The sequence below is a fragment of the Ascidia mentula genome, chromosome 1, assembly GCF_947561715.1.
Source record: "Ascidia mentula chromosome 1, kaAscMent1.1, whole genome shotgun sequence".
Lineage (NCBI taxonomy): Eukaryota > Metazoa > Chordata > Ascidiacea > Phlebobranchia > Ascidiidae > Ascidia > Ascidia mentula.
The window spans coordinates 13,459,091-13,472,790 of record NC_138566.1 but is presented as its reverse complement, the minus strand read 5'-3'; the positions used below and the strand labels follow the sequence as shown (position 1 = coordinate 13,472,790).

Here is a 13,700-nt window from a genome sequence, read left to right as displayed (position 1 = left end):
ATAGATAATCACAAAAATTTCGACATTACTTCAGCGGCAAAAAGAATTGGCGAGAGACCTGACTGCCTTTTCAAAGAAACAGGTCCAGCGTAAAAATAATGTTGTGAGAACAATTGATAAGTAACATTCCTTCGCGGTAAACATCTAAAAAATGTAAACTGCAATAATACTATTTTGTGTAATAAATATAATGTGTAATAAATCGGTTGTGTGATTAATATTCGAGTTTTCACGGGCGCAAAGGGGTATGGTTAGTATTTGTCCAATTGAAGAAGCTTCTTGTTTTCTTAGAAGGCCAAATTTGATTTTATTCGTTAGCAGGAGTGTGTATAGGGTTGTTGGTTCGAAAGGATTTCATTGGCATACGTTTGTGCAAGGTTTTAGGGCCGAAATGTATTCGAAACATGGGAAAATAAGGGGGGTATGGTTTTTGTTTTGCATATTTGACAATGTTCTTGTTTTTTTTAGAAGACCAAATTTCATGTTATTTGATAGAATGAAGGCAAAAGAATATTTCTTTTGAAGGATTTTAACGGCAAACGTCATTGCTTAGAGTTACGCCATAATACGCATATGATATTCATAACCGATCATGAATATGTTTTTTTTATAATTTTGGTATCGTCAGAAAGGTCAGCCTATGAAAATCATGCTGCTACCTCGTAGGGCGGCCGAGTAACCCGCGTTCAAAGTTTTGTTAACTGGCGATTTTTTTTGTCAACTAACATCCCCTCCCTCTGGTTCTCTGGTCTCATGAATCTGGGAAATTAAAGCCATTCAACAGAAAATACCTGAACTAGGCATGGATTGTTTTTCTGATGTATCACAATATGCTCGTGCAACAATGGTTTTTGAATCCTCTTGCTCCGAAGAAATTTCCCTCGAAATTGGAGACGTGTTAAAAATTCTGAACAAACAAGACCACTTTTGGCATTATGGTCAAAAGTTGGTGAATGGAGTAATAGGTAAATGTATTAGAATTGAACTAGTTTTAATCTTAAAATCATTGCCTTTCACAAATTAAAATTGTAACAAGGTATGTTGTATGTTCTATTCAAATCAAGCACAACTGCCATATTCTGCAGACTGGCTCAACTGTATTATGACCACCATTTTATCTTTGACTTTGCTACTTTATTGAACATTGGTTACTAAGTTACATTAATAAAGCAGACTTTGACTTCTGAGTCAAAATTAACCATATTTTTGTGTCCAAGGCCAGTTTCCAAAGAGTTTTGTGGAAATGGTTAACATCCCAAACATTAAACCCAATGAAAAAATTATGTTTGCAATAAAAAACAGTGAAACACATTCAAAAGACTTGTTAAATTTTAATAAAGGTATATATGCTTATTTGTTTAACAAAATGTTACATTTTTGAACTATTTCGCATTTTTTTTTACTTTTGTGTTATACCAACGTTTGAGCAACAGAAGTAACAATGTTGCTCATAAAAATTTTGTTTTTTGCTGAGACACAAAAACAGCTCATAAGTGCACTTTCATGTGGCATTTTTTTCTTTGTTTGTGAAGGTGACATTATAGTTTTTGAAAACGAAATTGATGAAAGTTGGGGATATGGTAAATGTGACCATAGAAGTGGGCCTTTTCCCATTGCTTTTGTTCATAAAATTTCCATTGAACAAACTATTGAAAATGATCCAGAAGACAAAATGATTGTTAGGGCTTTACTGCCAATGCATGCTCAACAAAACGATGAGTTAAGTTTTGTTGTTGATGATTTGATTTATGTTTTGGAAAATATAAATCAGGAGTGGGCTAAAGGCAAAGTGGGAGAAAAAATTGGAATTTTTCCCCTTTCTTTTACACAGCAAATTGGCTTTGTGAAGAACTCAGTGCCCAAAAATGATATTCTGAAAAGAGGTACAGAGAAAGCAACATTAAGTAAATCAGAAGGTCACAATGAAGCAATGGTATTTACAGAGTTTCATGCAAAAACTGAATTTGAACTAAGTGTTAGTTCAGGAGCAATGGTAACAGTTCTCAAACAAATAAACAATAAGTGGTGCAAAGTAAAATACAAAAATAAGTTTGGATTTATTCCTATTTCATCCCTGGACCCATATGTCACAGATACACAAATTACTAAAGTCCCAATTCACAAAGAAGAAACCCAGCTAGTGTGTAAAATCTTCAGGCCGAACACATGTACAGATTCTGTGATTTTAAAAAACAAAAAACCTCAACGCAGTGAAAAGTCTGCTACACCAGAAGAAATAGCTTTATTGGAACAAAACATGGAAATCCAACATTTCTCTACATATGACAAGACAGTGCCTGATGTACAAACTGTGTTACAACCATCACCAATGTCTTTGGATGATTGTGAGACAACTTCAATTGAGAATTTTAATGAATCTAAAACAAACAACTTCAATAAAAAATCTTCTTGCGAGTCCTTTGATGTGAAAGACAGTACAAATATTCAAATGACTTCAAGTCATTGGAGGAGAACAAGTCTATCCACAAAAGTTTCACCAACACAGAAAATGAAAATTGAGCTTGTAAGTTACTGGCATGCTAATGCCCCTTTACAAAACCTTAACTTCTGCAGTTCTATTTTTTCAGATACGAAGTGAAATTGAGGAGTATTCTAGGTTAAAAAAGGAAATTGAAGTAATGTACAGTGAATCATTTGATGGAAGAGAGCGAGTAAATTTAGCTGAAAACAAGGAGATTGTAATGGCAAAATTGAAGCGACTGCAGAAGGAGCTAGAAGATCTTATATGTAAGTAAGAATAAATACTGATGAGAAATGTTTGGGTGAAATTATTAACATGCACCATTACTCAACAAATAACTTTTGTAAATTATGTGTAAGATAAGCCCATTTCCCAGATGGTTTTTACACCCAGATAGTTGACAGGTTGTTGGACTGAAATAATCATAATATATGAATATTTTGCTCAGCATTTTAAAAATCTGATCATCAAATGATTCCTTATACTCAAAACTAACTAAGTTATTCACAACCAGTTGGTGATAAACTTAAAAAAAGTGAAACCACTGCCTTTAAGTGCTTTACTATTTTTTATCTTGTTCTTTTCATTGACTAGATGAGAGAAACTCGATATTGTTTAGTCACTGACATTTGGAAATATAAACTAAACACAGGGGTGTTCAAGCTATTTTTATGAGTGCCAATTTCAAATAGGTGAAGACACCCAGGGCCTGAATTTTTTCTGTTAAAAAAAAAGTTTTTAATCACCAAAATAGTAAGTGTGTTTTTTGTTACACTTGAATGCTCTTGCCAGTAAACAAAGTTACACATGAAGTTGCAAGCTACTTCAACCCAAAAGCTTAATCTAAACTTTGGCAGGTTGTGTGAAACAAAATTAAAAACCATTGCCGCGGGCCTCATTTGACCTGTTGGCCACACTTACGACACCCCTGACTTGTGAGATATCACTATTGGGTCATTCTATGTCAATTCACCCAATGACCAAAACCATTACCTCTTCGATTTGGATGAAACTTACATGCAACGTGTAATGTATTGTACTATAGCACATTCACACATGCCAAAATTTTAGCCTAATCGGACAAGTGGTTTGGAAGTCACGCTCCCTCAAACTTTCCGTTTCGGGGCAATATTGTGGCATACCTTTCATTTTTAAACTCCTGTATTTTAAAAACTACCGGGCTAATTTTTATAAAATTTGTGTTGTGTAAAAGGGAAATAAAAACAGATTTTATATCTGTAATTAGTTTTTAATTTTATTGTTTCTTAATTTTAATGACTTTTTGACCTTTGTTATGCCTTCGAATTTCACCTTGCCTTAGTTTTGGCCAAACAAATTCTGCAAACCGCTTTCAGTGCATCCCTAGTATATATCACATAAAAACTGACTGTTTACAAAAAATGTTTATTGTGGTCATGCATGAGTGATTAGCCCAATAGTTTTCAAAATACAGGGGTTAAAAACAGAAGGTACGCCCCAACTTTCCCCAAAATAGAAAGTTTTTAGGGAGTGTAACTTGTCCAATCAGGTTAACATTTGGCATGTGTGACTGTACCATAGTACTTAAACACATATGCCAAGTTTTATCAAAATCGTAGAGGTAAGGGGTTAGAATGTAAATTTTGGAGGTGGTATGTTAAAGACAAAATATTTTTATTTTTAAATGTTAAAATGATTTCACTTCTAAATAATTTACAAAATCTTTTTGCTTCTAAGAGCAAGATATCAACCAAATTAGGGAACATTTGTGACACCGCGAATGTGAAACTTAAAATTTGTTTTTAATACTTTCTGAATAGATAATTTAAAAAGATTTATTTATTATATCATAGATAAATTTGTTAAAAAATATGTTTGTCTTATTGGTAAAACAACATGCATCATGATTACCATGCACAAAACATGTTACCTATATCTATATTTGGGAATGGACCAGTAAGTTAGCTTTTGCTTTAAAATAATTATATAAAGCTTTATATGTCAATATTTACATATCTGTTGTAAAGGTAGTGCTGTGTGGGTAAAAATTTCAATAGGCTGCAGTTTGACACAGGTTTGTTGGGACTGAAGCCATATAGTTATATATATGTTTCATGTGTGTGTGTTGTTTGCTTGTGAAATATTAAACCAACTTTTCAGAAAGGTTGGAATTCTTTGAAATATATCTTCTCTGCTAAATGTCAGTAAAAGTTATTTTCCTATTGTTGTTTCACGACTGATGTCATACTGCATGGAATAATTGAAATTGAGCAATTTGCATTGGAGACATTTTTGTGCCATAAACTTTTCTTCTCTAGTTTGTCATGATTAAAAATATGCATAATTCTAATAAATGAGCCTGTGAGCTATCAAACAAAATAATAAACAATATGGATGGTAGTTTGCATATACCTGGATACATTGTGGTGTTTTAGTAATCAGTTAATCAAACACAAACTAATTATACTTTTTAAATAATGGAACTTACTTTTATATGGTTTCAAAAGTTATTTTTCTGATGTATTTATGTTAAAATGTTATCACATCGTTACTTGAGCTCTTTATATGATAACAAACAAAAATGTTGTTTAAGAACTAGGGCAATTTGTTATGACCTTATAAATTTGTAAAATTTGTCTGTATTTTTACTAAAATTTGCTTTAATATAATTATGCCCTAATTTTTGGGTGATTTGTCATGAAATTATCAGCAATCCAGTTGTGAATCAATGAACAATCCTAATTTTGGGTTATTATACACCATAAGTAACATCATTGCAAAAATGCCACTTGCCTGAAGCTGATAAAAGTTTGTTGAACAATAAGGGAAATGTTGCTTGCAGTACATAGTTTTCCAGAGAACAGAGAAGACCAATTTGACTTGGTAATGGAGAATACATTCAGACCTCACTCATCTGAACCCCAAACATCTGGAAAGCTTACTATCCAACACATTCATTTTCTTCCATGCATTTCACCTCTTCAATCTAAAGTGGTCAAAATTGTGATAATTTTAGTCACTTTTCCAATCATGGAAATTATCAGTAATTTTGGTATTGCAACCCTGTGTTATGTCTGTGTGCAAAGAATGCAATAGCAAATATTACACAACAATTTGTAATAGCAGACTTTTTTTCAAATACTCTGGAATAAAGCATATAGGTTTTAATTGTGCACTTGGTCAAGTTTTTTTTTATACTTATCTCGTTACTTTACCTTTCCTGCATAAAATCATTTCTTTCAAATTTTCAAATCTTGCATTAAGTTGTGTTGGACAAGTAGTTCACCAATATGCGAAACATGATATTTCTTCATCAAGTCTGCAGGTTCTTCCGTTTTCCTTTAAGCATCAACTTGGACAAGTTTTTTAGTAGCCTACCATGTTTGCACTGCTGACAGTCACACTGAAGAATTGGCCATATTATGTTTTTTTGATTTAGTTAATCTGGTTACCCATGTTGGATTTTTAAGGTCTGACTGAATTTAAAAGTTATTTACACCATTTAAACTTGGCAGAATAAAAACAACCCAAACAATTTTTCTCTAAGAATGGTAAAGAATGGTTTGAAGTAGTTGTTCCAAACATCTGTAAAAGGGATTCATTGAGACCGTTATGGCTGTTCATTTTTTCTTAGTATTGTGGGTAACGTAAACCAGCATTGGCAAGTCATTGCCTCAGCAACCAAGCGTACATAAAAGTGGTGTTGTTGGTGGTAACAAGCCCACAAGTCTTAAATGTCAATAATTTTATTTTTCAAAGCATAACAATATTTTCTTGTTTTAAGTGAATGTATACTTTCAAAATTAAACTGTAAAATTGAACAAACATATTGTGATGAGCTATTCACAATCTGGACCAGACAGTAATGGAGAATTAAGTGGTAGTGACAATGTGGACTGGGGTGTCTATGGTGAAGGATCTAGAGTCAGCAAAAAGAAGCTATGGAAAGGGAAAAGACAGGAAAAACGAGTGGATTTGAATAATCCACTGTATGACCAAACTTTGCCAATTCAATATCCTGTATCATCTTTGGAGAAAGGTCATCAACAGCCTGATGTTAAATGCAAAACTGAAATCATGTCAGAAGAAATGATAGATTGTGGCACAGAAAGTGCAACCCAGGAAAATTACGACCACATTCCTACTATCGAAGTTTCAGTGTATGAAAACCTGTCCAACACCCAATTAATGCCATATAATTGTGTAAATTTTCAGCATGTTGTTGAGGACAGTGATAACAGCAATAGTGTATCTTTTTCTGATGGAGGTACCTGAAATTGTTGATTTTGGGGTATTTTATGTTTATTTGTTTGACTATTTGCAGATGTCACAGACAACATATATGAAAGTGTGGACGTATATCAACAACAAAATAACTCTCCACAAGAAAGGTAATAACATTTGTTGGTATTCCAAAAGATGTTTCAGATTGAATACTCTATAGTTTTCAGTAAAACTTTGTGTTACATGTCGCCCATTACCATATTTTTAGAAAATGTATAAGTTTTGGATTTATTTAAATGGATTTCTGTTATTTCCATTAAACCGAATGTCTGTGAGTAGTGGCACATCTAGAAAACAATAAGGGGATTTTCGGGTTTAGTCATGCATAGAAGTAAGTGAAGACATTTCCCATACATATTCAGGTTGAAAAAAAAGTAGCACAGTTCAAGGTATATATGTAAACAAGCATTTTGTTCAAGTTTAACAAAAAAACACAGGAACAAACACCATTCTTATGAAACAATGCAACTGTATCTGTATGCTCAATGAGTATTAGGTAGTATTTCACATCCCATTGATCATTCTTTACTAAATAAAACACAAATCCATCAAGTATGTCAATGGCAGAGTACATGCCCTTGCTTTTCTAAAAAAAATTATTTCACTGGAAGCAGAATATTTGTGACAAAACAAACAAAATTTGAATAATTGTTGAAATATATTTATTTTGGTGGAATCATGTGGTGAAAATAAGCAAATATATCTCTTGTAGCAGTTGTAACAAAAGTGTAGCAGAAATGAATAACCTGCATGGGCTAATTTTTCAAAACCGCTTGCTGAGTTTTAATGAGTTGTTGACCAATGGCAGGTTTTGGCACCCTAACATCCCCTCATATTCACTTCTAAATTTGAGTTGATTAAACAGTCTTGACTGCTGCCCTTATTTACCATCAGCATAAACTCTTTCGTTCGAGATTACATGTAAAATTTATGAATAGAAACTATGAAAATACTTTTAAGGTTAAACAAAACAGATATTCTGTATGTGCTTTTTGAAAGAAAAGGGTTAAATTTTACCTGTCTGCAAATGTAATAGGATTAAAAACCACTGTGTCATGTATCTAAATCAAATGTAATGAACCACTGTTACTTTTTAATACTCTGCAGACTTCCACCGACCCCTCCAACAATTGAAAAGCTTGAAGAAATGAAACAAAAACGTTTTATGCAACGCAAACATGTTTTAAACGAGCTGATAAACACTGAAGAAGACTTTTTGCAAGACATTAAAATTACTATCAATGATATCATGAAACCCCTATCCTTGCAGGAGGTACGTGAAAATGTATTACTAATGTCAAGCTGCATGTATTTGCACTTCATCTTCATATTCCACATATAGAATTGCCAATACTGTCTTTTTGCCTAACCACAGTACAATCTAAGCCAGAGATTCCCAAACTTTTTTGGCTGTGGCCCCAATTTTGTGAACCTGTTTTTTCTCGGAACCTAATCTTACGTCAGATCATTTTTCCCATTTAATCGTTGGAAAATACTACAAAACAATATTAACAGTAACGAGTTATTTGTGTCAGACAAATTCTTCAGTACAAGTCCATGCATATTCTGGACTCAACACTCAATTTTGTTTTCACACAATCACCTGTATCTTTACTCCACAAAACAGCAAATACGACCTTAACCTTATTAGAGTATGTCACCGGCAATAAGTTTTAATTCCTACGTCATAGACGCGTCGCAAAAAATTAACAACTCGTATGATACAAAGAAAGTGTAAGAATCATTCAAAAGTGGAGTAAATGTCCACTATATGTATTGTACAGCTTACAATACCACTCATACTGCAGTGAATGCTGCTTATGCACTGTTCAAAACATACCAGTTTTTTTTTTTATATATATCTTTGCAATCGTGCGGACACCAGTTTGGGAACCACTGATCTAAGCCACCATGTTAATTATTAACCCCAAAAAATCTATCTATCTTGCTGTAGTTAATTGTACAATTGCATAATTTAATGTTTACTGCCTATAAGTGACATCTGTAAAACACTTGAAATGACTTTTTGTTAGGTAAAAATATTCAATTACATATTTTCCTAGCTGCCCATGGATGTGCGTATTGATGTATTATTTGGAAATATTGAAGAAATTAGAGATTTTTCTGGCAGTCTTTTGTCTTCATTGACAAATTATGTTATGGAGGTACTATTTTAATAGTTTTTATTTAAATAAGCTGGACATAATGTACTGTTTAACTAATCTTATGACAAAAATGAGTCGGATGTCAAGTTTGCTCTGTATATTTATCTTAGAGCCCTTGTAATTAGTAGGCAATAGGGTAGAACATCTTTGCAAAACAATAAATTAAATATACTTTTACAGCATCAAAATGTTGGTGCCACTTTTATAAAACACATTCCCCAAATGAAGGAGGTGTACAAAGTTTATTGCCGAAATCATGATGATGCTACTTTAATGCTAGAGAAGATTGAAGAGGATAGTGAATTGTGCAATGCATTGGAAAGCTGTTTAAATAGTGTCAAGTGAGCAACCCGAAATATATTTTATATGTTTTGTTATAAACCTTATATTTGTTAATTGGTCAAACTGATATATCTTTAAATTGTACGGGCTTTTATATCACTTCCAACTTTATAAGTTTGTTTGGTTTATAGCAGGTGTATGAGCAAACTTTTCGATTCACAGGCCAGAAATTAGCGAAAAACTGGTGTGTGCAAATAGGCCATATGTGTAAAAAGTGGATAAAGAGTGTTTAAACACTACAATCTACTAACAACAATTAACATTTCAACGCTGTGGCTGAATGCACTAAACTTACATAAACTGTTCATTAGTGAGCTTAATTTATATCAACTCATGACTGATGAGATTAAAAGAACCAACAAGCAAGATTTGGCCCAAATGAGCTATTTAAAGCAATGGGTTTTATCTTGCCAAAGCTAAACAATAAAAATATGACCTATGTTCCACTAAATTCAAATTGGAACATTCCACATTAAATCATCATATTATATTATAAGTAGGTGGTAGACCGAATTTAAATAAAAAAAACATTTAATGTGTTTATCTCCAATTTTAACAATGGTGCTTGCATTGTTGTCAGGATTTATAGATGAAAACGGGATTGTGCGAATCAAATATTAGCGAATTCAGCGCCAATTGTGTAGGAAACTAAAAGTGGAATTTTGCCATTACAGAGAAACTGTAAACCATCATTTGTGGTGGAACAATTGTTTTTAGGACTAATATGAAAGTTTGCAGAAATTGATTAAAACTTTTGACATTATAAAATATTCTAATTTGATCCGGATTTGGCCAGAAACGGTGACATCCATGCCAAGTTTGCTAAAAATGACTTTACTGTTTGTGTTTGCAAATGTCATGAAGCTTCCAATACCACTTAACATACCTGCTTTATCTTAGAACTAGCCTGTAAAAAACGTTTAATGAAAGGTTTAAAAAAGTTAAATGTTGTTTTTGTTAATAATGTTTATTTTTTCATTTTATAGATTGAAAGTCAACGCTTTTGATCTTGGATCATTTCTAATTAAACCAGTACAACGTATATTAAAGTACCCTTTGTTACTTCAAGAATTACTCAAGTTTACAGATGTTGATGACACTAACAACAACTACAGTGACCTAATTCAGGCCCAAAAAATGATGCAGGAGGTTGCCAACAGTATAAATGAAGATAAAAGAAGAAAAGATTTAGGTAAATTTACATTTTTTTAATTCTTTAAGAATTACAAAGGCCTTGCTTTGAAGTTGTGCATTCATACATAAATTTGCCAAGGAATTGAAATGAGTCATTTTTTGTAGTTCGAAAGTATAGAAAAGGAAGTCAAGAGACATTATCTGGCAAGATATCTCGGTTGTCTATTCACTCAATGAAAAAAAAGTCTGCAAGAATTTCTTTGCGAATTGGTCATGCAGCAGGTTTGGCAACAACAGAAACGCAAGATGAAAATTTTAATTCTTCATCAAGATGGTAAGAAAACTAAAATTTAACAGAGTCACTTTCCAAGAATATATATTTCCAAAAATTTGTTGGTTTATCAGTTTTAAGGATATGGAACATGCTGTAAAAGACTTACTGGGGAATCTGGAAAACTTTGCTTCAAGGTTTAAAGAATGCCTCTATGTAGAGCAAATGTTATGTGAAGATTTGTTAGACTTATTTGTCTCAAATGCATCTATTACTTTGAATCAACTCAACACAACTAAACAAAAAATTCTGGAGAAAATTTATCGTGACTTTGTACGTATTGTGTTTCTAAATTGTCCTTTAATAAATCAATTGTTTAGTCCTTATACATTTTAGCATTTAATGAATGTTAACTCCTGTTTTCAAATTAATTTTTGACTTTGTAGTATGTTTGAATAAAATAAAAATATGTGATAATTAAAAATGCTGTATCATGGTCATTGTTTGACATGTTTGTTTGGAAGGTTTTTGGTAATAATTGAAACGTTTAGGTTTTTGTGGTTTGTAAATTTGTTATTACGGATAAATTATCAAATTGAAAACTTTGTAGCACGATGAGCTTCAGTTGAGGGTTCTCTCACCACTCTCCTCATTACTTGTTCGCTTCAAAGGACCTCAAGCAATCATTGAGAAACGATTTGATAAATTGTTAGATTTTGAAAACTGTCAAAAAAATACAGAAGCCCCTGAAAAGATACAGGTAAAAACAATGTTTAAGATAATAATTCTATATTGATCTGCCTTATAAATTTATAACCCAATAGGTTTATAATATGTTTGCAATTGACAATCTATTTTATGTGCAATTACCTCTTTTCTCAATTTTTAACAGATGGCCAAAAATGTTTATGAAGCTTTAAACCAACAACTGCTTGATGAACTTCCTGAATTGTGTAAACTCTCAATCCGCCTTCTACATCTTTGTTCTGCAATTTTTGTTGAGTTGTATATAGAGTGTCAAAAAAATATAGAGAAGGTGTGTTGTTTGTTTTGACATTTCTGTGTTTGACAAACATGTACTTGCAGGAGTTAAGTTCACTGATAACTTCTCTCTTCCCAACACAAATAGGAGGAAATGAGAATTTGGGAGATAATTTTAAATCAGTGTATCATATATATCACAATCAGGTTAAAAAATATTTCTTATGATGTAGAGTTTAGGTATATAACCCATGAAATGTTTTTTTTAGGCAGTGGTGAATCTTGGTAAATTTGCAGTTGTACCGCCATCATTCAGTGCTCTTACTGCATCATTAAGTAAACTACCAAGTGGATCGCACCAGAAAATAAAACCTGCTAAGGTGATGCAGGTAGAATCACAGGTAAAAAATGTGTTACCAGCACAATGTGTCCTTATTTCAAATCAAGTACAATTCAACCAACAGACTTCAGTCCAGCGTAACCATGTAATGAACAACTTCCCTCCTGAAAGTATTTTTGTTGTAACTCATCCTTGTCAAACAAACACTGACATTGATATTGATTGTTGTGTGGATGATCTAGTAGCTGTTTTGAAAAAGCAAGATCCAATGGGTAACATATCCAGATGGTTTGTAGACAATGGAGGTGAGTTTAATCATTTTTGTATTCAAAAAAATATGTTAAACAACTGGAGTTTGTTTTAGATACCCAAGGCTTCGTGTCTGCGAATATACTGTGCCCATATGTACGACCAACTCCACGTGATTCGTCACCAGATAACAGAACAGAAAGTTCAGTGGAAATTGTGCCACCCTCCGTTTTCACAACCAATCCCAATGAGCTGTATATTATTGAACAAAAAGATGTTTCACTGCCATTGGACGGTGGTTGTTCTGATGAAGATGAAATGTTGAATGATTCAGAATATGGAACTGTTACTCAAAAAACACATTATCGTGTGGAATATGACTTTGTTGCAAGATCAACATTAGAGTTGTCGGTCAACAGGGGAGATATTTTAACTCTTATTGTAGCTGGAGACTTGGAAGGAAATAAGGAATGGTGGCTTATGTCAAATAGCATTGGCCATCAAGGATACGTTCCGTCTAACTACTTGATTAAGGCCGAATATTTGTGAAATGGTGTTTGTTTTTTGGCTTGGTGCGACTTCGCGGACCTCAATATTTGCAACTCACGGGTCAAAGCTTGCTAATGTGTTTGTGAGAACATATATTTTTTTGTGGTTAAGCACTGACACCCAATGATTGAAAATTAGTTTCGCAGCTTGATACGCTCCATTAATGGTTTAAGCTAATTAAAGCAGATTAGCGCCTCCTAGGCATGTTGCGCAAAAGGCGAGACATCAGTTTCGATCCTGACGCTTGAGAGCAGGCCATTATTGCGCTGCATTAATGTCGCGCTAATGCAAATCGGACCCGAACGAAAATTAAACTAATTCTGGATAAAATGCACAGCCGTCGAATTGTCAGTCGTTAATAAATAAGTTGCACTCCCGGGATTTCGTCTATTAAAAGCACCGAAGGCGGGATAATGGATTGTCATGTCAAACAACCTGTTCCTGCTAATGTTGCGTCCGGTTTTTGGTCCCACGAGTCGTTGTAAGCGAAATTTGCTGTCACGTGTATTAAAATAATTTTGTCCGCATGCTGTGCCATGGCCAGTGTGTAGATTCAACTACACTTAATTGCGAAGTACTATACGCTTGTCAAGATTGTGCACGAGATTGATGATATTCGGCACTCAATAAAATCGTTAACTGAACAGCGTGTCGTTGATCGTCTCCCATTAAAAGCTCCACTGGGCAGCCGCAAGTTCCATATTCTATCATTAATTATTAACTAGAGAAACCACAGCATCTCTTTTCCTTGGTGACCAATCGGTCAATTTACGTGGCGTGACGAAGATGGCTGTTAGTCGTCTATTCGAGTTGACATGCATGCATTTTTGTATCCACTAAAACGACACAATGTAATAACCAAAGCTAATTTTTTCGCGTTTATTTATTTGATTCGTTGGGTCGAATACTCGATTGCAGAAAAGA

At 33.4% G+C, this 13,700-nt stretch overlaps 1 protein-coding gene across 1 annotated transcript; it reads left to right on the top strand.

Moving 5' to 3' along the window:
* The first annotated feature begins 572 nt into the window (after nt 1-572).
* Nucleotides 573-13,534, top strand: LOC145894491 (rho guanine nucleotide exchange factor 38-like). The gene is made up of 17 exons (XM_082983105.1): nt 573-965; nt 1,218-1,340; nt 1,533-2,524; nt 2,589-2,748; nt 6,786-6,852; nt 7,853-8,018; nt 8,809-8,910; nt 9,091-9,251; nt 10,239-10,444; nt 10,552-10,720; nt 10,792-10,990; nt 11,268-11,417; nt 11,550-11,693; nt 11,744-11,845; nt 11,908-12,039; nt 12,103-12,283; nt 12,343-13,534. Exons 1-17 carry the CDS (start codon nt 803-805, stop codon nt 12,774-12,776), a joined length of 3,651 nt encoding a protein of 1,216 aa, XP_082839231.1. The 5' UTR covers nt 573-802; the 3' UTR covers nt 12,777-13,534.
* Nucleotides 13,535-13,700: the final 166 nt, after the last annotated feature.